We start from the raw sequence: 24800 nt of genomic DNA, 5'->3' as shown, positions 1-24800 counted from the left end.
TCCTAAATGGACATTGAATCTTTGACACCACCTCACTTTTTAAATATATACTATTTCTGTTTTTTTGCTAGATTTTTAATCTATTGAAAATAGATTATACTGTAATTGATTGATTGATTATTATTAATTTTTCTCTCTTCTATATTACGTGTTGCATTGAACTGCTGCTGCTAAGTTAACAAATTTCACGACACATGCCGGTGATAGTAAACCTGGTTCTGATTTTTTTTCTTTGATATACTGAATTTTCTATTCAATATAAAGATCTTTTTTCCTTTACTGTAAATTTTTTTGGACTAAGACCCCAACCTCCATTGTTTCCAGCTTATAAATTATGCAATAATATACTTAGCTCTCTCCGGACTAGCTTCTGTGTCATATAAGGCACGGAGGCATAAGATCATCAGTTATGGAGACCTTTACACCTTTATCAATAGATTGACAGATTTTGGGATGCTATGGGAATCCAGGGATTTGGGAAAGTAAAGGCTGAGCTGGAAGAGTGGGATTGATATGGATCAGCTTTAATCGTCAAGGGCTTGGTGGCCTGTTCTGCTTCTCCTGTTTTCTACACTATATTCATATGTTCATCAGATTATGTGACATGTCAAAATGGCCTCGTCTCTGGGTATTATGAGGCAATGTACTTTCAACACTCATTTATCATTTAGGCAGCTTGTGATCGGTTTAGTGGATAACGGATTTGTACATTTAAGGCTTTTGATAATGGTGGACGCTGCAGAATGAGCGGATAATGAGTGTGCTGTTTTGTTCTTAGATACCCTCTCTCTGATGCAGCATATCAGTGGAGGTGCAAGGTGTGAAAACAATGGGAGTGGTGGTGGGACCAATATGAATTCCAGTGGTTCTCAGCAGCACAGGCAGGCAGAGTGGACTTCTGTCACAGGGTGAAGCAATGGGTTACTTACAATATCTACGTAGGTGTTTTCTTGAATGGCAACAAAATGCAGATAATATAAATCTGAAATATAAAACAAGCATGATAGCACCTGGGGTGAGGGAAACAGGGTTAACATTTTAGGCCTATGCTCCTTCATCAGAACCCAGGTACTTTTCCTCTATTGTGCAGCATAATCTAGGTATAGTTAAGTATCAAGATTATGAAGGCAAGGTAAAGACTGTTGAGTAGTCAGGAGAGTTGGAACATGAAAGTAATAATGATACACATTTAACAACCTTGAGATTGTGAGTTCCCATCATGGCAAACTGTTAATTGCACCCCTCTTCTCTGTTGCCCACTCTGTCCTTTTACTTCTTCTCACCTGCCTATCACTCCCCCTGGATCCCTTCCTCCTTCCCTCCTTCCTTCCTTCCCTTTCTCCTGTGGTCCACTCTCCTCTCCTATCAGATTCCTTCTTTTCCAAGATTCCTGTGTGGAGCAGAGAGCCTCCCAGACTGTCTAGCCCAGACATGATTTAAGTCCACTGTTCTTGGTATCGGCTTCTGAATTGATACAGGAAGGCCACCTGCCCCCAAAATTGGAAAGCAGAAAAAGAGAAATATTGCATCAGTGTGGTGTTACGAACCCGGTAACTGGGTCACTTACCAGCAAAGATAGAGAGGTCCGTTGAAGTCTGATGATACTATTTTTAACAGTATTTATTATTAAAAATACACAAAAATAATATCAATGCAAATATACAGAGAATATACGTTGTCAATACTAAATCTAAAAGTGCGGGTATAATAATAATCAATAAGAAATAAGCTCTATCGTTGTCTAGGGGATAATGTATTGTCCGATGGAAATATAAAGTTCACTCAGTTCATGTAGGCTGCAGCCTTTGGGGACCGCTGGGTTTGCAATGGTTGGAGAGAGAGAGAGATTTTGGGAGAAAAAACTTGCCGGCTTTTCTTTTACGATTTCGATCCGTCAGGAGTCCCGTTGGTGTGGCCGTTCACTTGTGGCCTCTCCTTTAGCTAAACCGTTCTTCCGTGGTGAGCCCGCCATCCTGGCCAGGGAGGACGCACACGAGTCCCCACCGGCTTTGCTATTAAACGCTGTCACGGGATTTCTAGTGTTTCTCCTGGTGCGTCTAAAGGGGTTGTTCCCCAGACCCTCTTTTATCCTTACTCACGGGGTCTCAGATGTCAATCAGGTTGGGATGATGCAATCCCTCAACCAGCCCACTCTGATTGTCCCCTGAGGGGTTTCAATGAATAGTACAGTACTCAATACACAATTCCGTCTCCAAGAGACAATAGCCGCTATCAATGGTTCCGTTTTGCTGAGGCCAGGACACATTCCAAACCCTGTGTATTCTGCGTGTCTCTCTCTCATTTCCTGGGTCCCAGACCCGAATTAATAGCGATCTTGTAATTCTCAAAAAGGAGGGGGCGACTTTGTACCCTTCGGCCCCTCAGAGTTGTGTTACATTCATAACAGTGGTATGAAGTTGAATCTGGTTCATTACGTGATGCCTTGGATACCAGTGCCTAAGGATCAGTGTTCAGTAAATCAGAAGATCAGAAATTCTATGACCATAATAACAAAAACAATCCATTCTTGGAGTTTATTGATATCACTGGTCCATTGCATCTTCCAACATTTTGCCATGACCCATCACACAAAGTACCATTGGGTTTAAACTTCTCATAGATTCAGGAAGTATGGCTCCAAGCACTTTAGATCGCCATGACTGTGCTGGCCATCAGCACCTACCTACAATAATCCAATTTTTTAGTGCTCAGCCTTAGCTTTCTTTGCCCAGATGTTCCAGAAGCTCATTACCCTGTGTCTCTGTAGCTTTATTGTCATTAATTTTCATGCCCCGCACATGTATATTTTTCTCTCTTTCTAACAGGTACGTAAATCATCACGGTTAATAAAAACACTTTCTCATTGGAGAGAAGTTGCTTAAGTTATGCCATCACACTCTATAAATATCACACAGCAGGTTTTCCAACAGACTAAGTAATGGGCTTTGATATTACATGCCAAACTAAAAAAAAAATCCTTTAATTCTTAAACAGACATTACAGATTTCCTATCATGAATGACATTCCATGCTGCAGGACCAGCATGAATCAAAATCTCGCCGTTTCATGGGCATTATTGCCAAGACTACTTTTAACTAAATTTATTTAATCGCTCCAATTTAAGGAACTTGTCACCAGCACAGACATGGTGATCTAAAGTGCTTGCAGCAATGCTTTCTGAGTCTCTGCCTTTGCCACACTTTATGCTTTGTGTTCCAGATTTCAATGCCTTTGATTAGGAAAAAATTCTCCCACAGAATTCCAAGGAATCTCCTATCCTTTATCTTAAGCCTAGAATCTCCTCTGCATCCAGTGTAATCACATCTTCCCCATAGTGTGACCAGAATTGCACACAATAATCCAGCTGTGGCCCAGAAAATGTTTTATATTGCTAAAGCATAACTGCCCTGCTTTTATATTTGGTGCTTTGGTAATGAGGGCAAGTATTCCATATGCCTTCTTAATCATCTCATCTGCCTGTGCTGCTGCCTTCACTAAACCTTGGACATGTATACTACTTCCCCTTGTTCCCTGAACATATTTGGTATTTTAGCCTTATTTATCATCCCAAATTGTATCACCTTACATCAAAGTTAAATTCCATCTGCTATTTCTCTGCAGGATCAATGTTGTTCTGCAACCAAAGACTACTCACTATCACCAGCACATGTTTTATTGTTGTTAATTCCAGTGCACTTTGTGTATGTTGGATCATCTGCAAACATACCAATTATATCTCCTACACTCATTCCTCTATCATTAATATATACAAATAAAGAAGAAGGGTCCCATCAGAATCTGAAATATTTTTGGGTTGTTGTGTCACACAAGCTGAATCCTGATTCAAAATTTCCCTGATATCTATTTCTTTTCAGAATTTCATATCCTGAGGTAGTCCTTCAAGGAACAGTGGTAGCAACTTTAATCTGTACGGACTCAGATGTTCCAAGCGACACCTTATCGTATCTTCCCATAAGTGGGTCCCTTGGCCCTGGAAGTACCTTTGTCCAAAAATCTGGTGCAGATCATGTTATACAGGTAGGCCTTATTTAATCAATTTACGCTAACAAAAATTTATTGCATTTTTATAGTGGAGTAGGTGATTTTATTAAATTCATTATCTTTCACTGTATAAAGAGTGCTAACTAAGGAATGCCAAATCTTTGCTGATGACCATGCAGAAAATTAAAAGCACTGAATATGCATTTCATATCATAGTCAAATAACTGAGTGTGCAACTCATCCATATCCCTTGTGTCCGTCAGAGTCTGATTAAGTTTAATATGATTCTAATAGAAATATTACCTTGTGTTTTTGTAGCTTTATTGTCATTAATTTTCATGCCCCGCACATGTATATCTTTTCTCTAACAGATACATAAATCATCACATTTAATAAAAACACTTTCTCATTGGAGAGAAGTTGCTTTAGTTATGCCATTACACTCTATAAATATCACACAGCAGGTTTTCCAACAGACTAAATAATGGGTTTTGATGTTGCATGCCAAACTAAAAAAAAATCCTTTTATTCTTAAACAGACATCTCAGATTTCCTGTCATGAAATACATTGATGCTGCAGGACCTGGTGGATTTTTAACAAAATCCTGCAGTTCTATGGTTATTGCTACCAAGACTAGTTTTAACTAAATTTATTTAATTACTTGAATTTAAATTTCCTAATTGCCCTGGTGAGATTTAAACTCACTTTCCCGGATCAATGCTGCAGAAATTTGGTTGATGATCCAGTAATTTAGCCATTAATCTACTGTACCAGGACATGCCCTTTTCTCACTGTTTCCATCAGGTAGGAGATACAGAAGCCTGAAGGCACACACTCAGCGATTCAGGAACAGCTTCTTCCCCTCTGTCATCCAATTTCTAAATGGACATTGAATCTTTGACATTAACTCACTTTTTAAATATATTATTATTTTTATTTGATTTATTATTATTATTTTTCTCTGCTAGATTATGTATTGCATTAAACTGCTGCTGCTAAGTTAACAAATTCCACGTCACAGGCCAGTGATAATAAACCTGATTCTGACTCCACTACTTACAGAGACTAACCAAGATTTTCCTTCCACACCCACTGAATAAATGCAACTTATCTAAAATCTAATCCTGCATTCTTTGTAAGGAAAAGAGACTTTTGCATTGGGTTTATCCCAGACTTTATTAGGGTCTTCTATGCATCGCTTTGGAGAAACAGAACAACAACACCAATGCAAAATGGGTATCTCTGCTAGTTAGGTATGTACTGTATGTCCTCTGGAATTAGCATTTGACTGTTAGGAGGCCACAGTCCAGGCTGACGTCAACATTTCAGTTTTGGGCTTTTTAAATTTGGAGTTCCCTTTCTTATTGAAAGAATTGGAAACCCTTGAAGTGCTATACCATCTTTCAGTTTTTATTCTGATGTTTTTGCTTTTGTTGTTTGTGTGGTAGTTACATACACATACACACACAGCCACTTTTGCTTGTCACAATTACACTTTAAACTATTTCTGAGATGGTATTTTTGGTTTTTAGGTAGGAGCTAAAGACCTGGATTACGAAGATGTAGCTGTTGCTGCTGTCGGTTTTACATACACAATGATGATAGCTGTGTCCGATTCAACTATCTCCACTCACACTGGTGAGTGAAGTAATTTCTTCACATATGTTTGACATTGTGAGTCAGCTAGTCATCATACCAACGGGAAATTTTTATCAGAGGATAATGTTTCCTGAAGTAATAAATATGACATGTCTGAAGAAAATGTAAAGAGCAATTTCCACATCTTGTGAATTCCACTTTTTTATTAATTTAATGCCAATTTAAAAGTTTAGGTTAGAAACATGGCCATCGATCTTCTGTTTTCTAAATACTAAACGGTTTCCTGAACCTTCAGTATGATGACCATGAGTATATTAAGAACTAGAAATGCACTGTTTCCCACATTGAAAAGCTAAAATAAAGTATCTGACTCTGGCCACATCTGAAACAGCTTCTAGACTCTTTGTCCATTTCTGATAATCACCTTGAGTAGTGATCACAACCCCAGCTTTCAGTTCCAATTTGCCTTCCAGCAGGATATATTTGTTTGGTATTCTTGTAGGAACCTTTAAGACTAATGAGGTATGAAGATCATGGGAGGGGTTTATTGTTGCAGCTTTGTCAGAGTTGTTAATCAACCTAGTTCAAGAAATACCCCCAGAAAAGGCATGCAGAAGCTCTAGTGCTGTATCTCTTATGCATGTATTGTCTCACCGAATACATACAGCTTCAACTACGGTAGGGAATGTGCCATTCTCAGAGCACTCTTAGCTAGTTCCTGTGTTTGTGCACCCTTGTTTAAATTTCTTACATTCAACAGTAGACTTAGGAGTTGGCAGTTAATACTTCTTCAACTATTGGCATAACATCTTGGAATGGCGAATATTTACAGCCTTGCGGAAACCTATTTTAATCTGTCATGTCTTTGCTAGAGTTATCTTCAACTAATCTCACTAGCCCATATGCTCACCATAGACTTCTGTTGAATTCTGTTTCAAATATCCAGTTTCTTCTAAAACAAGTCCGTAAACACTAATAGAAAATGTATTTTTCCTGTTGTCAGTCACACTTTGTCATGATCTGTATCAGAAAATATCTCCTAAAGTTTTCTCTCTTCTGGTGACATCTTCAATTTGACAATTCTTTGTAACCGTTTCCCAAAGGAACGGTTGAAGTGAAGTCAGGCTCAGCTGCTCAAGATTCGAGATTCATTTATTATCAAAGAATGTATAAGTTATACAACCTTGAGATTTGTTTGCTCACAGGTAAAGGAACAAAAATAATGATAAATATGTGCATGTGTTCCTCTTCTGTGCATCATGCTGGTCCTGGCAGACTAGGAGATCACACAGCAAGCAGATCACTGTCTCAATCATCATTCTGGCCGTCACTCGTAACCTTATCCCGCCTAAAGTGCCCAAGCAGTGGGAAGGGATCCCTCCACATGCTTTATTTAAGTGAATTATCCACTATGTTCTTCTTAATTGTTAACAAATTTCCTCTGGCTATCGTTGCAAATATACAAACACTTTGTGCTTTCTGGAGTTTTTCCAAGATGGAAGATCTGGACTTAATATCCTTTATGTATTAAGTAGTCCAAGCTGCCCAGGGCCCTGAAGCCTTTTTCATGTTATAAATTCTCCTAATTTGTTATTCCCTTATACTTCTATTTATAAAAGTATTATCAAACGGTGTTGCACTAATTTTTCTTTCAGCTTTACCTCTGCACTCTCACTGCTATGGAATTATGGATTTCAAATTGTTCAACCTTCAACTTCATTCCAGTAATTATAAGCTATCATTTCTTGTGTTCCCTCCCACACATATCCACTTTACGTTGTCCCTACACCATTAACATGTGGTTAGCCTCCTGAGCGTTGTTTTTCACCACTGTTTGCCAAACCTCCATTAGCCCATCACAAGGAGCAGCAAGTATTTCTTTCTACCACACCATTATGACTTGCTCACAGCATGCTCACCCGACTGCTATTTTTGTGCAGCTTTTATTTAACACACTGCTTGCCGTTTAACAAATAGAATGATGTACACGGCTGTGTTTATTGTATCAAGGTCTGGTCTTTGTGGTGACAATTAGTGCTCACCATTATATTAGAGGAACGCTGACAGCATCATCATGCAAGCTGAAATACGTTCAAAGTGAAAACTCAGAAGCTGCTGTCAGTGATTTGTTCTTCCCCACAGGGTGCGCTATTACGGTCATTGCTGAGGCATTCAACATACAATTAGAAAGTGATGTGAACTTCAACCTTTTAGCTGTTATTCTTGCTGTTCGAAAAACAGATTTCTAAGCTGTTAAAAAACAGAATTTCTAAGCCATAGTCACTGATGAACCATGACTTTGACCTTGAAAGGAAAACTTTTCATACGTGAAGTCTAATATCCTCAACATGATTATTTTGAAGATACATGGACGTTTAAAATAACAAGATTTCTTTCATAATGTGTGGATTCCTTCTTCACTGCAGCTATTCTACGATTCTAACTTAATCTACAGGCACACCCAGTTCTTTGCACTCAGTAAAGCCTTTTAAATATATCCAAATGGGAGCTCCTTTTACTTAGTAGAGTTTTGCTGTCTGTCAGTTTTCTTCAGTCCAGTTGGCTCTTCTGACCCTTGGCATCAGTTCTCGGATAACACAGATTCATTTGAACTAAGTCTCAAACAAAAAAGCCAAACTCCATCAACTCACTGAAACTTGATGGGCATGCTTTTTGATACCAATGCTGGTAAAATCCTGGCCTCCAGAACTATTAGTTTAGTTATTTTTTTTTAGCAGCCTCCGGGTGTTTTTTTCCCAGACACAGTACTGTGCAAAGATCTCAGACACCCTGGATTTTTTCATACAGTTTCAGACGGTATGGCCTCCACAGAGCCCTGATCTCAACATCAGGGAGGCAGTCTGGGAGTATCTGGAGAGATGGAATCAAGTCAGGCAGCCAAAGTCTGCAGAAGAACTGTGGCAAGTTCTCCAAGACGCTTGGAGCAAACAGCCTACCAGCCAGATTTCTTATAAAACTGCACCACAGTGTACCTAAGAGAATTGGTTCAGTTTTAAAGGCAAAAGGTCGTCACACCAAATTTTGATTTGATTTAGTTTTTTTTATCGCTTACTGCTCTTTATAGTATTATTTGATATTCAAGTCAAGTCACTTTCTATTGTCATTTCGACCATAACTGCTGGTACAGTACATAGTATAAATGAGACAACTTTTTTACAGGACCATGGTGTTACATGACACAGTACAAAAACTAGACTGAACTACGTAAAAAACAACACAGAAAAAAAAACTACACTAGACTACAGACCTACCCAGGACTGCATAAAGTGCACAAAACAGTGCAGGCGTTACAATAAATAATAAACAAGACAATAGGGCAGTAAGGTGTCAGTCCAGGCTCTGGGTATTGAGGAGTCTGATAGCTCGGGGGAAGAAACTGTTACATAGTCTGGTCGTGAGAGCCCAAATGCTTCGGTGCCTTTTCCCAGATGGCAGGAGGGAGAAGAGTTTGTACGAGGGGCGCGTGGGGTCCTTCATAATGCTGTTTGCTTTGCAGATGCAGCGTGTAGTGTAACTGTTCATAATGGCGGGAAGAGAGACCCGGATGATCTTCTCAGCTGTCTTCACTATCTGCTGCAGGGTCTTGCGAACCAAGATAGAAACTTCTAATGTGTTAGAAAGGATGCATCTTAAAATGTAAAGAAGGAACTTGAAAAATAAAGTGTTCCCCTTGATCCTCCTCACAGAATAATTCATCTTAGAAAATCGTTAAAATATTGATTACTCCAGGTTTCAATACAGATTTAGGGTGGTGATTCATTTCAATTCAAAATTCAAAGTAAATTTATTATTGAAGTACGTATATGTCACTATATACAACCCTGAGATTCATTTTCTTGTGGGCATACTCAATAAATACACAATAGAATGATAACCATAATAGAATCAATGTAAGTCTGCACCAACTTGGGCGTTTAACCAGTGTGCAAAAGACACAAACTACATATAAAAATAGAAGGAAATAATAATAATAAATAAAAAAGAGATAAATATCAAGAACATGAAGTAAAGAGTCTTTGAAAGTGAGTCCATAGGTTGTGGTAACGTTTCAAGGATGAAGTGAAGTTGAGTGAAGTTTTCCACTTTGGTTCAAGAGCCAGATGGTTGAGGGTTAATGACCGTTCCTGAACCTAGTGATGTGAATCCTGAGGCTCCTGTACCTTCTTCCTGATGGCAGCAGTGAGAAGAGAACATGTCTTGGGTGGCTGGAGTCCCTGATGACGGATACTGCTTTCCTGTGATGATGCTCCATATGGATGTTGTCCATTGGTGGGGAGGACTTTACCTGTGATGGACTGGGCTGTGTCCACTACTTTCTGTAGGATTTTCCATTCAAGGGCATTGGTGTTTCCATGCCAGGCTGTGATGCAGTCATCAACACACTCTCCATCTATAGAAGTTTGTCAAAGTTTATGTCATTTTTGTCATTGGTATTTACAGTTTCATTTTATAGACTGAACAAAAGGTGATGTTCAGAAAGTGGATTTAATAATGTCTCATACCAGCTGAGACACACTTAAGGTGAGGGGGGTAACTTCAAAGTAAGTATGCAGGGGAAGTTTTTACACAGTGGTGGGTGCCAAGCATCTAATTAACTAGAGTAGATAACAACGATTGTAAGCATTGATTCAGAATGCTTACCTGTGAAGCTTCAAACTGAAATGATTTCTCAGCTTAGCTACTATGTGACATGTGTGAAATGGAATAATATCATTGTCAAATTGTACATTTCTTCTTGTTAGATGTGAGGCCAGAAAATGACATTTGGAAAGGAATAACTTCCAGTAATTGTTTTCTCCAGCAACTGCCACAGTGATTGTAGAAGTTACACCCATAAATGACTTCAGTCCAGTATTTGAGAAGAATCCGTATCGCTTTGATGTTTTGGAAACAGAAGCAAGTGAGTTATTCTCATTTCCCACCATGGAAGATTTAATGATTTTCAAACAATGTGTGTATATGCAATAAAATCTTCACTGCTAAGATAAATATATAGTGTGTGCACTCTCTCTCTCTCTCTCTCTCTCTCTCACACACACACACACACACACACACACACACACACACACACACACACACACACACACACACACACACACACACACACACACACACACACACACACACACACACACACACACACACACACACACACACACACACACACAATATCAACAGTGATTTCAGGGCATTGACAGCTCATGGTTTAGATGTTAATGTCCAGGGCTGCCATTTGTAAGAACTTGATGGGCCTACAGATTAACTGTATTTTAATTCACAGAGAAATTAAGAATGTAAGTATCAATTTTCTATGTGAAAGCTTATTAATTTGATGTCGATCAACAATTCTCTCTGGAAAAATTATTTAAGTTAAGAAATTCAGTTTCTTTGGCAGGGCATTAACTCATGCTTCACAGATGGTCCATGGAATGCATCTAGCAGTGTGCCTGATGTTGTAGTGTGTGCGGGAAGAGAATTGAGTGCAGTTACTGTTACAAGAGAGCAGCTGCTCAAAAAAGCTGAAATATCTAAAGATACACAAGTCACCAGGACCAAAGGAATGGTACTGTGGGGTTCTGAAAGAGGTAGCATTAGAGATTGTGGAGGCATTTGCAGTGATCTTTCAAAAATCATTGGACTGTGGTATGGTTGCAGAGGACTGGAAAGTTTCAAATGTCACTCCACTCTTTAAGAAAAGAGGAAGGCAGCAGAAAGGAAATTATACACAAGTTAGCCTGATCTCAGTGGTTGGAAAGATTTTGGAGTCAATTGTTAAGTCTGATGTTATGGAATACCTGGTGACACAGGACAAAAAAGGACAAATTCAGCATGGTTTCCTCGAGGAAGATTTTGTCTGATGAACCTGTTGGAATCCAAGTAGGATAGCTAAAGGTGATGCAGTAGATGCTGTATATCTGGACTTTCAGAAGGCCTTTGACCAGGTGCCACACTTGAGGCTACTTACCAAGTTAAGAGCCCATGGTACTACAGGAAAGTTACTAAAATTGTTAGAGCATTGACTGATTGGTAGGATGCAGTGAGTGGGAATAAAAGGATCCTTTTCTGGTTGTCTGCCAGTGACTAGTGGTGTTCTGCAGGGGTCGATGTTGAGACCACATCTTTTTATGGTGTGTATCAATGATTTAGATGATTGAATAGATGGCTTTGTTGCCAAGTTTGCAATGATACAAAGATTAGTGGAGGGAAGGTAGTGTTGAGGAAACAGGCAGGTTGCAGAAAACTTAGACAGATTAGGAGAATGGGCAAGGAAGTGGCAAATGAAATACCATGTTGGAAAATGCATGGTCATGCACTTTGGTAGTAGAAAAAAATGTGTGAACTATTTTTTAAACAGGGAGAAAATCCAAAAAACTGAGATGCAAAGGTGCTTGGGAGTCCTTGTGCAGAAAACCCTAAAGGTTAACTTGCAGGTTGAGTCAGTGGTGAGGAAGATAAATGCCATGTCAGCATTCATTTCAAGAGTTCTAGAATACAAGAGCAGGGATGTGATGCTGAGGCTTTATAAGACACTGGTGAGGCCAAACCTTGAGTATTGTGAACAATTTTGGGCTCCTCATCAAAGAAAAGATGTGCTGGCATTGGAAAGGGTCCAGAAGAGGTTCACAAGGATGATTCTGGGAATGAAACAGTTATCATTCAAGGAATGTTTGATGGCTCTGGGTCTGGACTTGCTGGAATTTAGGATGATGAGGGGGGATCTCATTGAAACCTTTTGAATGTTAAAAGGCCTAGACAGAGTAGATGTGTAAAGGATGTTTCCCATGGCTGGGGGAGTCTAGGACAAGAGGGCAGAACTTCAGGATAGAGGGGTGTCCATTTAAAACAGAAACACAGAGAAATTTTGTTAGCCAGAGTGGTGAATTTGTGGAATTCGTTGTCACATGCAACTGTAGAGGTCAGGTCCTTGGGTGTATTTGAGGCAGAGATGGATAAGTTCTTGATTGCACATGGCATCAAAGGTTATGGGGAGAAGGCTGGGGAGTGGGGCTGAGGATGGGTAAAAAGGATCAGCCATGACTGAATAGTGGAGCAGACTTGATGGGCCAAATGGCCTAATTCTGCTCCTCTGTCTTAAGGTCTTGTGAAAATGCAGTGAGCAGGTGTAAAATGTTAGCTTAGAGGAGCACATAGACAGATCCGTGACAATGGGTGCTGAGAAAGGACAGAGGGGGCCCCTCCCCTTGAACTGAGTCCAATTTTCTGTGAGTTGTCCACAGGATCACAAAAGCTCTACATGAGAATAGAATGTAGAATTTCAGTGCTTTCAGAAATAAGGTAAGTGATGGATGGGGTGTCAGTTCATAGAGAATTAAATGGTCTCCAATATTGGCCTGAGGCCCGACACATACTGGGGCTGTGCTCTTCATCTACTGTAGCATTATATTTTGCGGGTACTTACATTAATCATTCCAGATCCTTCTCTTGTATACGTCAAATAAAAGTTATGAAATAGGCCACCATATCTGCCACATCTTCATCCTCTGCAGCTGAAGTTTCATCTCAGCTTGTAAACTGACTCCAACTCCTTGCTCATTCTAGATTCTGGTGCACGTCTCACAAATGAGTTTGTTTTTAAATTGTGTATTCTGAACAGCAAAACAGAAGATTGGGAGAGTTGTTGCAACAGATAATGATTTTCCACTGAATTCCGTGACCTACAAAATCATTTCTGGAGACGTGGAAGTAATGACACGGTTCTGGATCGATCCAAAAGAAGGAATTCTGGAGCTGATAACACAGTTAGATTATGAATCTGTCAAAGAGTATACTCTCACTGTCGAAGCTGTGGATAGTGATCCTAATCAACCTAAAACTGCAGTCACCCAGGTAGGAATATGTGTTTGGTATGGGCAACTCTTTCGAAAGAATAAAAGGTATAATAGATAAAAACTATAAATAGCATTTATCTACTTTTATGTACATGTATTTTTTAAAATGTTACACATTATCTTTATGTGTAGACTTTGGCTGTGAGGTACTTAAAATGCAAGACTAAACTTCTGAAAATGATGTTAGAAAAGTCATGTGGAAGGAACTGTCCTTGAACTCTCCAAGGATAAATCAATTGTCGGTCTTTACAGATCCTCCAAAACTGGGAACTAAATATTTCAATGCATTCCACATTTAGAAAGATAGGCAAGAAGGAAAAAGAGGTGGGGTAATGCTATTAATTACAGATCTCATTAGCACAGTGATTAGAATGGATCTTAGCTTGGCAGGGCGTAGTATAGAATTAGCATCAGTGTGGGTCATGCTATGAAGCAGCAGAAGCAAGAAAATCATAAACACAAGAGATTCTGCAGATGCTGGAGATCCAGAGCGACACACACAACATGCTGGAGGAACTCATGGAAATGAATAAACAGTTGACATTTCAGGCTGAGACCTGAAATGTCAACCCAGGAGTGGAAAGGAAGGAGAAAGATAAAATGGTGGGGGAAGAGGAAGGAGGTCCAGCAAGAAGATGATAGGTATAGCCAGGTGAATGGGAAAGATAAAGGGCTGGAGAAGAAGGAATCTGATAGGAGAGGAGAGTGGACAATAGAAGAAAGGGAAGAATGAGGGGCACCAGGGGGAGGTGATAGGTGAGGAGAAAAGGCAAGAGGCTAGAGTGGGGGATAGAAAAAGAGGGAAAGGAGAGAGAAATTTTTACTGGAAGGAAAAATTGATGTTCATGTCAACAGGTTGGAGGCTACCCAGATGAAATATGAGGTATTGCTCCTCCACCCTGAGAGTGGCCTCATCATGGGAAAAGAGGAGGCCATGGACCGACATGTCAGAATAGAAATGTGGATAGGAATTAAAATGGCTGGCCACTAGGAAATTTCACTCTTGGTGGATGGAGGTGCTTGACAAAGCGGTCCTCCAATTTACAGTGCGTCAGTCTTCACCAATGTATACGAGACCACACTGGAAGCACTGTATGCAATAGACGACCCCAACAGATTCGGCGGTGAAGTGTTGCCTCACCTGGAAGGACTGTTTGGGGACCTGAATGGAGGTAAAAGTTTGAGGTAAATAGGCAGGTAACTTGGAGGGCTTTTTGGTCACAGGAGGAAGATTAGTGGGGAATGATGAATGGACACGGGAATCACAGACAGACCAATCCCTATAGAAAGTGAAGAATGAGGGTCGGGTAAAGCCAGAAGCAAGAAAACATTAGCAGAAGTTGATAGAATAGGCCACTGAATAATAGTGCAGTAGGGAATGATATAAATGAGTCATTACGTTTAGTAATTATGGAGAACCTAAATGTGTCACATGGATTGGCCAAACAAATTAGTAAGGATAATTTCTAGGATTTATATAAGATAGTTTTCTGTTGAGGAACTGCAAGGGTTATAGTGCTATACAAAGAGAATTGGAAAGAAAGTCCACAGTATTCTAGAATTTTGCATTAAGCCTGAAATTAATGTAATTTCAAACCATGATTTTCAAACTAAACAAAGGAAGTTATGAAGGTATAATAAGGTGGGGTTGGTTGTGGGAGAGCGGGGACCACTTTTATATAGATTCCCATGGATAGGCTATGGCTAGCTGTTGAAACAATAATACATAAAATGCAACAAATAAACATTCCTGCAAGACACAAAAACACAACATGGTCCAAACATATAATAAAGGAGAAATTAAAGATGGCATTAAATTATAAGAGCAGGTTTATAGAATTGTCAGAAGAAACAGTGAACCTGAAAGTGATGAGCATCTTAGAATTTGGCAAAGAATGAGAATCAAAATCAATATCAGCCTGTGAGAGCTTCCATAGATAGGTAGAAAGGAAAAGACTAGAGAGGTCAAATGTGAGTCCCATACATATAAGATAATTTATAATTGGATATAAGGAAATGGCAGAGAAATAAACTACGGTAATACTTTGTGTCTGTTGTCACCAAAGAAATAGAACACATCCAGATATAGTGGGCAACAAAGGTTCAGTGCAAGTGAGGAAAAAAAAGTGTTAGTAAATATTCCTAGAGAAATTAATGAACCTGAAAACTGATTTATCCCAAAGACCAGAGGATGTCCATCACAGAGCTGTTAAAAAGGAATTACTGACCTATTAACCTGAAAAAGGTGGGAAAATAGTTCAGTCTATAATAAAGAGGTCTGTGTCTTTGCTATCGCATAGCTCATGCTTGTGTTCGGTTACGGGTGTGCTTTTTGTTTTGCTGGTGGGGGGAGAGGGGACTGTTGCTCACCTCCACTTACACGTGGGAGGGGGGAGCTGGGGGGGCTTTGGGGTTCTCAAGTTTAACTGTCGTTCATTTTTTGGGATACTTCTCTGTTTTAGTGGATGTTTTGCAAACAAAAAGCATTTCAGGATATATATTGTATGCATTTCTCTGACATTAAATTGAACCTTTGAAGAGGTAAGTTGGTAGGTGGACTTTGTTTCTGGTTTCTCTTTGCATTTTCTTGAGGAATAGAGAGCATGTCAGTAGGGTTAGTATTTTGCTCTGGGTGTCGGATGTGGGAATCCTGGGAATTTCCAGTCTCCCAGATGACCATCTCGCCAGGTGCACCGAGATGCAGTTCCTGAGAGACTGCGTTAGGGATCTGGAGCTGTGGTTCGATGACCTACAGCTTATTAGGGAGAGTGAACAGGAGATAGAGAGGAGCTACAGAGAGTTAGTCACCCCAAGACTGCAGGAGTTTGATAAGTAGGTGATGGTCAGGGAAGTGAAGGGAAGAGCTCAGATAGTAGAGAGCACCCCTGTGGCCATCCCCTCAGTAATCGTTACCTCATTTTGGATGCAGTTGAGGGGGATGACCTGACAGAGAACGACCACAGCAATTGGGTCTCTGGCACTAAGCCTGGTTCCGTGGTGCAGAAGGGAAAGAGGAAGATGAGGAATGCGATAGCCATAGGGGATTCCATAGTGAGGGGGACAGACAGGAGGTCCTGTCAGCCTGGTAGAGATACATGCATGGTGTGTTGCCTCCCAGGTGCCAGGGTACGGGAAGTCTTGGATCAGGTGCAGAGTATTCTGAAGAGAGAGGGTGAACAGCCAAAAGTCTTGGTACACGTTGCAGGAGGAGGTCCTGAAGAGGGAATTCAGGGAGTTAGGTAGGAAGCTGAAAAGCAGGACCTCTAGGGTAGTAATCTCAGGATTGCTGCCTGTGCCATGTGCTAGCGAGTGCAAGAATAGCATAATCAGGTGTGTTAATGTGTGGCTGAGAGACTGGTGTAGGGAGCAAGGCTTCAGATTCCTGGACGATTGGGGCCTCTTCTGGCGGAGGTACGACCTGTACAAAAAAGACAGGTTACACCTGAACCCAAAGGGGCCCAATATCCCAGCAGATATTTAATAGAACTGTTAGGGAGGGTTTAAACTAATTTGGCAGGGGATTGGGAACAAGAATGATAGGGTTGAGGAAGGGGAAAACAGAAATAAGTCAAAGATAGCATGCAACAGAGATTATAGAAAGTACAGGCAGGAGATGAGGCTTAATCACAGCCAGTGGCATGAGTTACAGGGCAATGGAGGTGTGGTGGAGTTAAAACAGAAGGCAACAAATACTGGACTGAAAGTGTAATATTTGAATGCATGCAGCATAAGGAATAAAATGGACGATCTTGAAATTCAGCTACAGATTGGCAAGTATGACATTGTGGCCATCTCTGAAACTTGGCTAAAGGGTAGCTAGCTGCCATTGGGAGCTGAACGTCCAAGGATATATGGTGTATTAGAAAGATAGGTTAGTAGGCAGAGGGGGTAGTATGGCTCTGTGTATAAAAATAATATTGTCATTAGAAAGAGATGACATAGGATTGGAAGATGTAGAGTCTCTATAGGTTGAGTTAAGAAATGACAAGGGTAAAAGGACCCTAATGGCAGTTGTAACAGGCCTCCAAACAGTAGCTGAGATGTGGATTACAAATTACAGCAGGAGATAGAAAAGGCATGTCAGAAAGGCAATACCATGATAATCGTTGGGGATTTTAACATGAAAGTGGATTGGGAAAACCAGGTCAGTACTGGACCTGAAGGGAGAATGTCTAAGTGATGACTTTATAGAACAGCTTATTGTCGCCCCACACTAGGGGATCGGTTGTGCTGGATTGGGTGTTGTGAAATGATCGGGAGATAATAAGAGAGCTTAAGGTTAAGGAACCCTTAGGGAACAGTGATCACAATATGATCGAGTTCACTTTGAAATTTGAGAAGGGAGAACTCTCCAATGTGTTGGTATTTCAGTGGAATAAAGGAAATTACAATAGTATGAGAGGGGAACTGGCCAAAGTTGACTGGAAAGGGACATTTGCAGGAAGGACAGCAGAGCAGCAATGGCTGGAGTTTCTGTGAAAAATGAAGGAAGTGCAAGACAGATATATTCCAAATAAGAAGAAATTTTCAAAGGGAAGAAGAACACTACCGTGCCTGATAAGTGAAGTCAGAGCCAAAGTAAAAGCAAAGGAGAGGACATACAAGGAAGCCAGAGCTAGTGGGAAGGAGGAGGATTGGGAAGCTTTTAAAAACTTCCAGAAGGAAACTATAAAGGTCAATAGGAAGGAAAAGATGAATTGTGAAAGGAAGCTGGCAACGAATATCAAAGAAGATACTGAAAGCTTTTTTAAGTATATAAAGGGTAAAAGAGAGTTGAGGGTAGATATAGGACCAATACAAAATGATGCTGGAGATATTGTAATGAGAGACACAGAGATAACAGCAGAACTTCCATTAGTCTTCACAGTGGAAGACATCTGCAGTATACTGGACATTCAAGACTGTCAGGGAAGTGAAGTTTGTGGAATGAAAATTACAACTGAACAGGTGCTCAGGAAGCTTAATGGTCTGAGGGTGGATAAATCACCTGGACCTGATGGAATGCACCCTTGGGTTCTGAAGGAAGTAGCTGGAGAGATTGTGGAGGCATTAACGATGATCTTTCAAGAATCGATAGATTCTGGCATTGTACTAGATGACTGGAAAATTACAAAATGTTACTCCACTATTTGATAAGGGTGGGAGCCTGTTAGCCTGTTAGCCTGACATCAGTGGTTGGGAAGTTGTTGGAATAGATTGTTAGGGATGAGATTACAGAGTACCTGGAGGCACATGACGAGCATGGAGGCACAAAGCCAGCATGACTTCCTGAAAGGAAAATCCTGCCTGGCAAACCTACTACAATTCTTTAAGGAAATTACAAGCAGAGTAGACAAAGGAGATGCAGTAAATGTGGTGCACTTGGACGGCCTTTGACAAGGTGTTGCTCAAGAGGCTACTTAGCAAGATAAGAGCCCATGGAATTACAGGGAAGCTACTAGCATGGGTGGAGCATTGGCTGGTTGGCAGAAAACAGAGAGTGAAAATAAAGGGATCCTATTCTGGCTGGCTGCTGATTTCCAGTGGATTTCCACGGGGGTTGGTGTTGGGACCGCTGCTTTTTACGATGTATGTCAATGATTTGGACTATGGTATTAATAGATTTGTGGCTAAATTTGCCGATGATACAAAGATAGGTGGAGGAGTGGGTAGTGTTGAGGAGTCAGAGAGCCTGCAGAGAGATTTAGATAGTTTAGGGGAATAGGCAGAGAAGTGGCAAATGAAATACAATGTTGGAAAGTGTATGGTCATGCACTTTGGTGGAAGAAATAAACGGGCAGACTATTACTTATTTGGGGAGAGAATTCAAAATGCAGAGATGCAAAGGGACTTGGGAGTCCTTGTGCAAGATATCCTAAAGGTTAACCTCCAGGTTGAGTCGGTTGTGAGGAAGATGAATGCAATGTGGGCATTCATTTTTAGAGGTATAGAATATAAGAGCAGGGATGTGATGTTGAGGCTCTATAAGGCACTCGTGAGACCGCATTTGGAGCATTGTGTGCAGTTTTGGGCTCCTTATTTTAGAAAGGATATACTGACATTAGAGAGGGTTCAGAGAAGATTCACAAGAATGATTCCAGGAATGGAAGGATTACCATATGATGAATGTTTGGTAGCTCTTGGGCTGTATTCCCTGGAGTTCAGGAGAATGAGGCGGGATCTCATAGAAACATTCCGAATGTTAAAAGGCCTGAACAGATTAGATATGTCAAAGTTATTTCCCACAGTAGAGGATGCTAGGACAAGAGGGCATGACTTCAGGATTGAAGGACATCCATTTAGAAATGAGATGCAGAGAAATACTTTACTCCGAGGGTGGTAAATCTGTGGAATTTGTTGCCACAAGCGGCTGTGGAGGCCAAGTCATTGGGTGTATTTAAGGCAGAGATAGGTATGTTCTTGAGGGCATCAAAGGGTAAGGGGTGAAGGCTGGGTAGCGGGGATGACTGGAAGAATTGGATCAGCCCATAATTGAATGGCAGAGCAGACTCGATGGGCCGAATGGCCTACTTCTGCTCCTATATCTTATGATCTTGTGGTCTCATAATGGTTGTGAAATTAGTAATTGGAAAATGATAGGATTCAGCAGAGTATTTATGAAAAGGAAATTAGGCCTAACTAATCCACTGGAATTTTTTGAGGTGCATTTGGTAAAGAAGATGAGGTTGGGCCAATGTATGTGTGCATTTAGATTTTCAATGTGCTTTTGATAAGGTTCCATGTAGAAGTTTGGTGAAAATAAAAGAACTGAGAGCACAGAACTGAGTGAAATATGTCAGCGTTAGTTAAAAGCCAAGTAACAAATAGAAAGCATGACGAAGGAACAACAGGTTGGCACATTGTGAGTAATGGAGTCCGATAGAAATCAGTAGAGATCAGAGTGGGACACAAGAGATTGAGACTCTCTGACCTGATTCAGGGTTTTGACCTGACACATCAACAGTTTCGCTTGTTTGTTGGGAGATCAACGTGAAGCTATCCAGTTCAGTAGACTAATAGAAACACTAAGCATTGTTAGAGTGAGGGATTGAGAAATTTTGGTGTTTAAAGGGACATTTGTAGCTTTGTACATGAGTTACTGAAAGCTGAGAAGTAGGTTCAGCAAGCTATTAGGAAGGAAAATGATATTCTGTATTTGCCTTGATTGCTGGAAGATTCAAGTATAGGAGTAAGTGTCTTCCTTGCTGAGATCACAATATTGGAGTATTGTATATGGTTCTAGTCTGCTTTGCAAAGATACTTGCTTTAGAGAGAATGCAATGAAGACTCATCAGAGTGTTTATGTAAATGTTTGATTTTTGAGAAATTACTGAACAAAATAAATCCCCATCCTTTCAAGTTGAGTGGATTGAGACCTGATCTCACTGAAACACAGAATTATGAGAAGACTCCACAACATGGATATGGAGATGCTGTTTCTCATATCTGAGAATTCACAGAATCATTGGGTTGTACAACATAGAATCTGGCCCTTTGGTCCACTACATCCACGCCAACCTTCTTGATCCTACCTCTACCATCTCCTCCAGCAGCTCAATCCAGATGCCAACTACTCCTTGAGTGCCCAATTTACCCTTCAGATCCATTTTAAGCCTCCCTTCTCTCCCCTGAAACCCATGACCTCACATTAAAGACGCACTGTCATGGGGAAATGTGACTCTGGCTTTCTAACCTCTCTATACCTCTCACAATAACTGAATCATGTCACCCTCAGGCTCCTCTGCACTAAGGAAAACAGACACAGCCTCGCCTTATAAACCAAGCTCTCCAGTACAGGCAACATCCTTGTCAATCTCTTATATGCACTCAATCTTAATCCTTCCTGTAGAGTGGTGAAGTGCTATAAACTATAAGCTGGTTCAACAAAAGCAAAATCAAACTCTACTATTTTTAATTTTGTTCTATGACAGGATGGAAATATACACAATGGGTTTAAGTGAACTTTGCCAACTTTGGAGGGGTTATTGGTGATGTAAGTATGGGTTGAGTGGCAGTTACTGGCAAATCGAATAGTGCAGTGAGCAATTGGCAAAGGACCAGGCTGAAAGCAAGTGATACATGGCTGGAAGAGATTGCTCTGTGAGGTAGTTCTTGGGAAATTGACAAATCAAATGTTTGAAAGGTAGGGTTAGAAAAAAAATGTGAGAAGCTCTGGAGGTCAAATTGGATCCTGTTGAGGCAATTTTCCGGGGGTTAAAGTGAAGTCTGTAGTTCAATTTAGAGAGCTTAATTCTAAATTTAGGACAGGGCAGAAAAATGACCAAAGTAAAGTTGTATCAGAGGTTGTTTATCTTGTCTGCATCTGACCTAACTGGGACTACAGCCTTCCCACTCTGTTTAAAGGAGAGCAATATAGGTTGGGATCAGGAGGATTTAATGAGAGTGCATCTGTGTTTACAGCTGAGAGCTGTGATTTATCATGTGTCAGTGAATTTTCTTTCATTATTTTTTGCCCTATTTCTTCTGTTTGCATTTGAAGATAAAAGTAAGATCATGTAAGAGAGGACTAAAAAGATAATTGATTATTGATGATCTTTTATTGATAATATAAGACTCATTGGTGTTGAGGTATATATTGTGACATTACAGATTTGTTTGCAGTAATGTTTATTATCTGGTATACTACAAAGCTTCACAAAATCTTTTGGAGAGAGCCTCAAACGTTGGCCAAAGTGCATCATCTGACATGATGTAGACATCACTCTGATCTTTGGGCTTTCTGGTTAGCTACTAATGGCTGACACTGCTGTTTTAGCAGCCGGTTTGGGTAAATCTTCTTGGCTTCTGATATTAAATCTGTTTTTTGTTTTCTGTAAAATTAATATGAGTCATTCTCCTGTGAAATCAGAATATCTCGAAATGTGAATTAAGTGCAAGTTTTCAGATAGAGTACTAAAGTATTCCCCTGGGAATTGGATATTAACATGATACATCAGTTTATAATCCTTAAGCAGTCTTTTATATAATTTTCTGGCAAAGATGTGGGTACATGTTCATGAAAGCCAACATAACTTTGAAAGCTCCACTCTTCTTTTTTCATATTAATCTTGCATTTCTTTTCCATTTGAAATCTGTTCCTTGTTAGGTCATCATCAATATAATAGAGGAAAATGATGAAAAACCTATTTGCTTTCCACTTACTTACAAAGCAACTATTCTTGATAACATTGCTGTTGGAACTAATATCAACAGCTTCAGACTGAGCTGTCAAGACAGAGATTCCAGTCACAATGAGACCCGCTTTGAGATTGTATCAGGTATGTATATTATATTGCATCTGTCTTGAAATAAAAGTCTGAATATGGGTTGACATGCAAAATTACTTTCTTGATAAATATTTATCAGCATGCATGAAAAGAAACATTTTCACCAGTGCTTGCTATTGTGCGGTTTTTAGTTCACATATATAAATGGATCGCAAACAGGTCATCAGCCTGAAATGGAATGTTAATTCTTTCCGCCTCACCTGCTGTGTCTTTTCAGCTTTCTTTTTTTTACTTCAGAAATTAGCATTTTTATTATTGATAGTTCTAAAAGTAAAAGTGTTACTTTTCCTTGATATTTTAAAATATAAATTCTTACAGTATGATTACATGCCCGATTACACCCATATGATCAATTAACCTATTAACCCATAAGTCTTGTGGGAGGAAAACAGAGCACCCAAAGGAAACAGACACGCACAGGGAGAATGTATAAACTCCCTACAGACAATGGCGCAAGTGATGTAATAGCATTACGCATACCACCATTCTACCCCAACTTTATTAGCTGCCTTCTACGAATGGGCTGACCCTTTCGTCTTCCTCAAATTGGCATTAATACAGCTATCCATGTGTATATAGCACTTTTAATGTAGTCAGGTGTTACAAAGTGTTTCACAGTAGCATTATAAAATTATCTGAACCAACCAAGGAAATTTGAAGGATCATAATAAAACTAGCTCAGTTCTTCCTTTGAGAACTCTGTTTAGTCCCTTCTCCCTCTGTTCCCTACCTGACCTCCTGTGAACTGCAGTTTTACTAATAGTTCACCACTCTAGTTATGTGCTTTCCCACATGGAATCTTTTTTTTCTGAATTCAATCCATCAAAAACTTTCAAATAGCTTTAAAGAGCTTTATGAATTCACCCTGAATCTTATTTTGAAGGATAAATTCTAGATTCATGAAGTTACACAAAAAAAATCATAGCAAGTTTATAAAATATACAAAGGAAGATGCAGATTTACTTCTAGAGCAATAGTAGTGAAGTTGAGCCGAATCTATTGAACTTTATTTCACTTATAGTTGGACAAAATTTTATAGCAAATTAAAAAAAATGTAAAGCAAGTTGAGGATTTATTTCTAGAGCAATAGAATTGAAAAGCTGTGAAGTTGTGCAAAGTCTGCATTGAACCTTGGTTAGATCATATTTAATACTGCATATTTTTCTGGTCGTCTATTACAGAGAGGCACCAGAGAGGTTTACAAGGATGATGCAAGGTGCGAAGATATATATAAAAGGAAAGGGTGAACATTTGGGTGTTTTTTTTAGAAAATAAGGTTGAAGGGTGACATCATAACGTCTTTAAGATTATGAAAATTTTTGATAGGTTCAGAGAAAATATTTTCATGTAGGAAGAACATAACTAGAGTAGTGAAGTGTGAGTTAAACGATAGTTAACAGGAGGTCAGATAGGCATCTGAAGGAGAACAGCAATACTCACAGGAGGAAGCCTGCGCACTGCATAACTACAGGCATGTACTTGCTTTGACAATTATGGTGCCATTGTGATTTGTCAGTGAAAGCCTTCTGAGCTTCTTGATGCCATTGCTGGCAAATATTTGTTTGGCATTGCATCTTCACCATTATTTTTTTCCAGAAAATATTAAATGAAGTTTACAGAAACCTTATAAAATAGCAGGTAGGGCAAGTACAGGAACACAAGGGATCGCAGATGCTGGTATCTGCAGCAAGAGAAAATCAAGCTGCTGAAGGAACTCAGCGAGCCAGGCAGCATCAGTGGAGGCAAAGGGACAGCAAACAACTTGGGCTGAAATCCTTGGACTGACTTGAAAAAATAAAGTCTCTTCTGTGTGTGTAAAAAAAATCACCTGATTGACAATAGGCTTTTCCTTTATATTTTGTGTTAAAAATAAGCGGTTTAAGATGTCAAGGCTGCTTTTAGAAAATACCAGCTTAATACCAGTTAAATATCAGCTTATCACTTTTAAGTGTAGTAAACAATGTGTATTAATACTATATGATCAATGACACAATTTGACCAGCAACCTTTCTAAGCACAAATAGCCACTGACATGACATACTTTCTAATTTGTGATACACA

At 39.8% G+C, this 24800-nt stretch overlaps 1 protein-coding gene across 1 annotated transcript in view; it reads left to right on the top strand.

Moving 5' to 3' along the window:
* Positions 1–24800, top strand: part of LOC140741846 (cadherin-related family member 3-like) — a 77935-nt gene that overhangs the window by 36675 nt on the left and 16460 nt on the right. Inside the window, exons 9-13 of the mRNA XM_073072308.1 lie at positions 3876–4038; positions 5536–5641; positions 10425–10523; positions 13239–13471; positions 22559–22730. Coding sequence (XP_072928409.1) covers positions 3876–4038; positions 5536–5641; positions 10425–10523; positions 13239–13471; positions 22559–22730 — 773 coding nt within the window. The remainder of the gene's footprint in view (positions 1–3875; positions 4039–5535; positions 5642–10424; positions 10524–13238; positions 13472–22558; positions 22731–24800) is intronic.

The sequence above is a fragment of the Hemitrygon akajei genome, chromosome 19 (genome assembly GCF_048418815.1).
Source record: "Hemitrygon akajei chromosome 19, sHemAka1.3, whole genome shotgun sequence".
Classification (NCBI taxonomy): Eukaryota; Metazoa; Chordata; class Chondrichthyes; order Myliobatiformes; family Dasyatidae; genus Hemitrygon; species Hemitrygon akajei.
The sequence above is the reverse complement of the archived record's forward strand: the minus strand, read 5'-3'. Positions and strand labels throughout refer to the sequence as shown.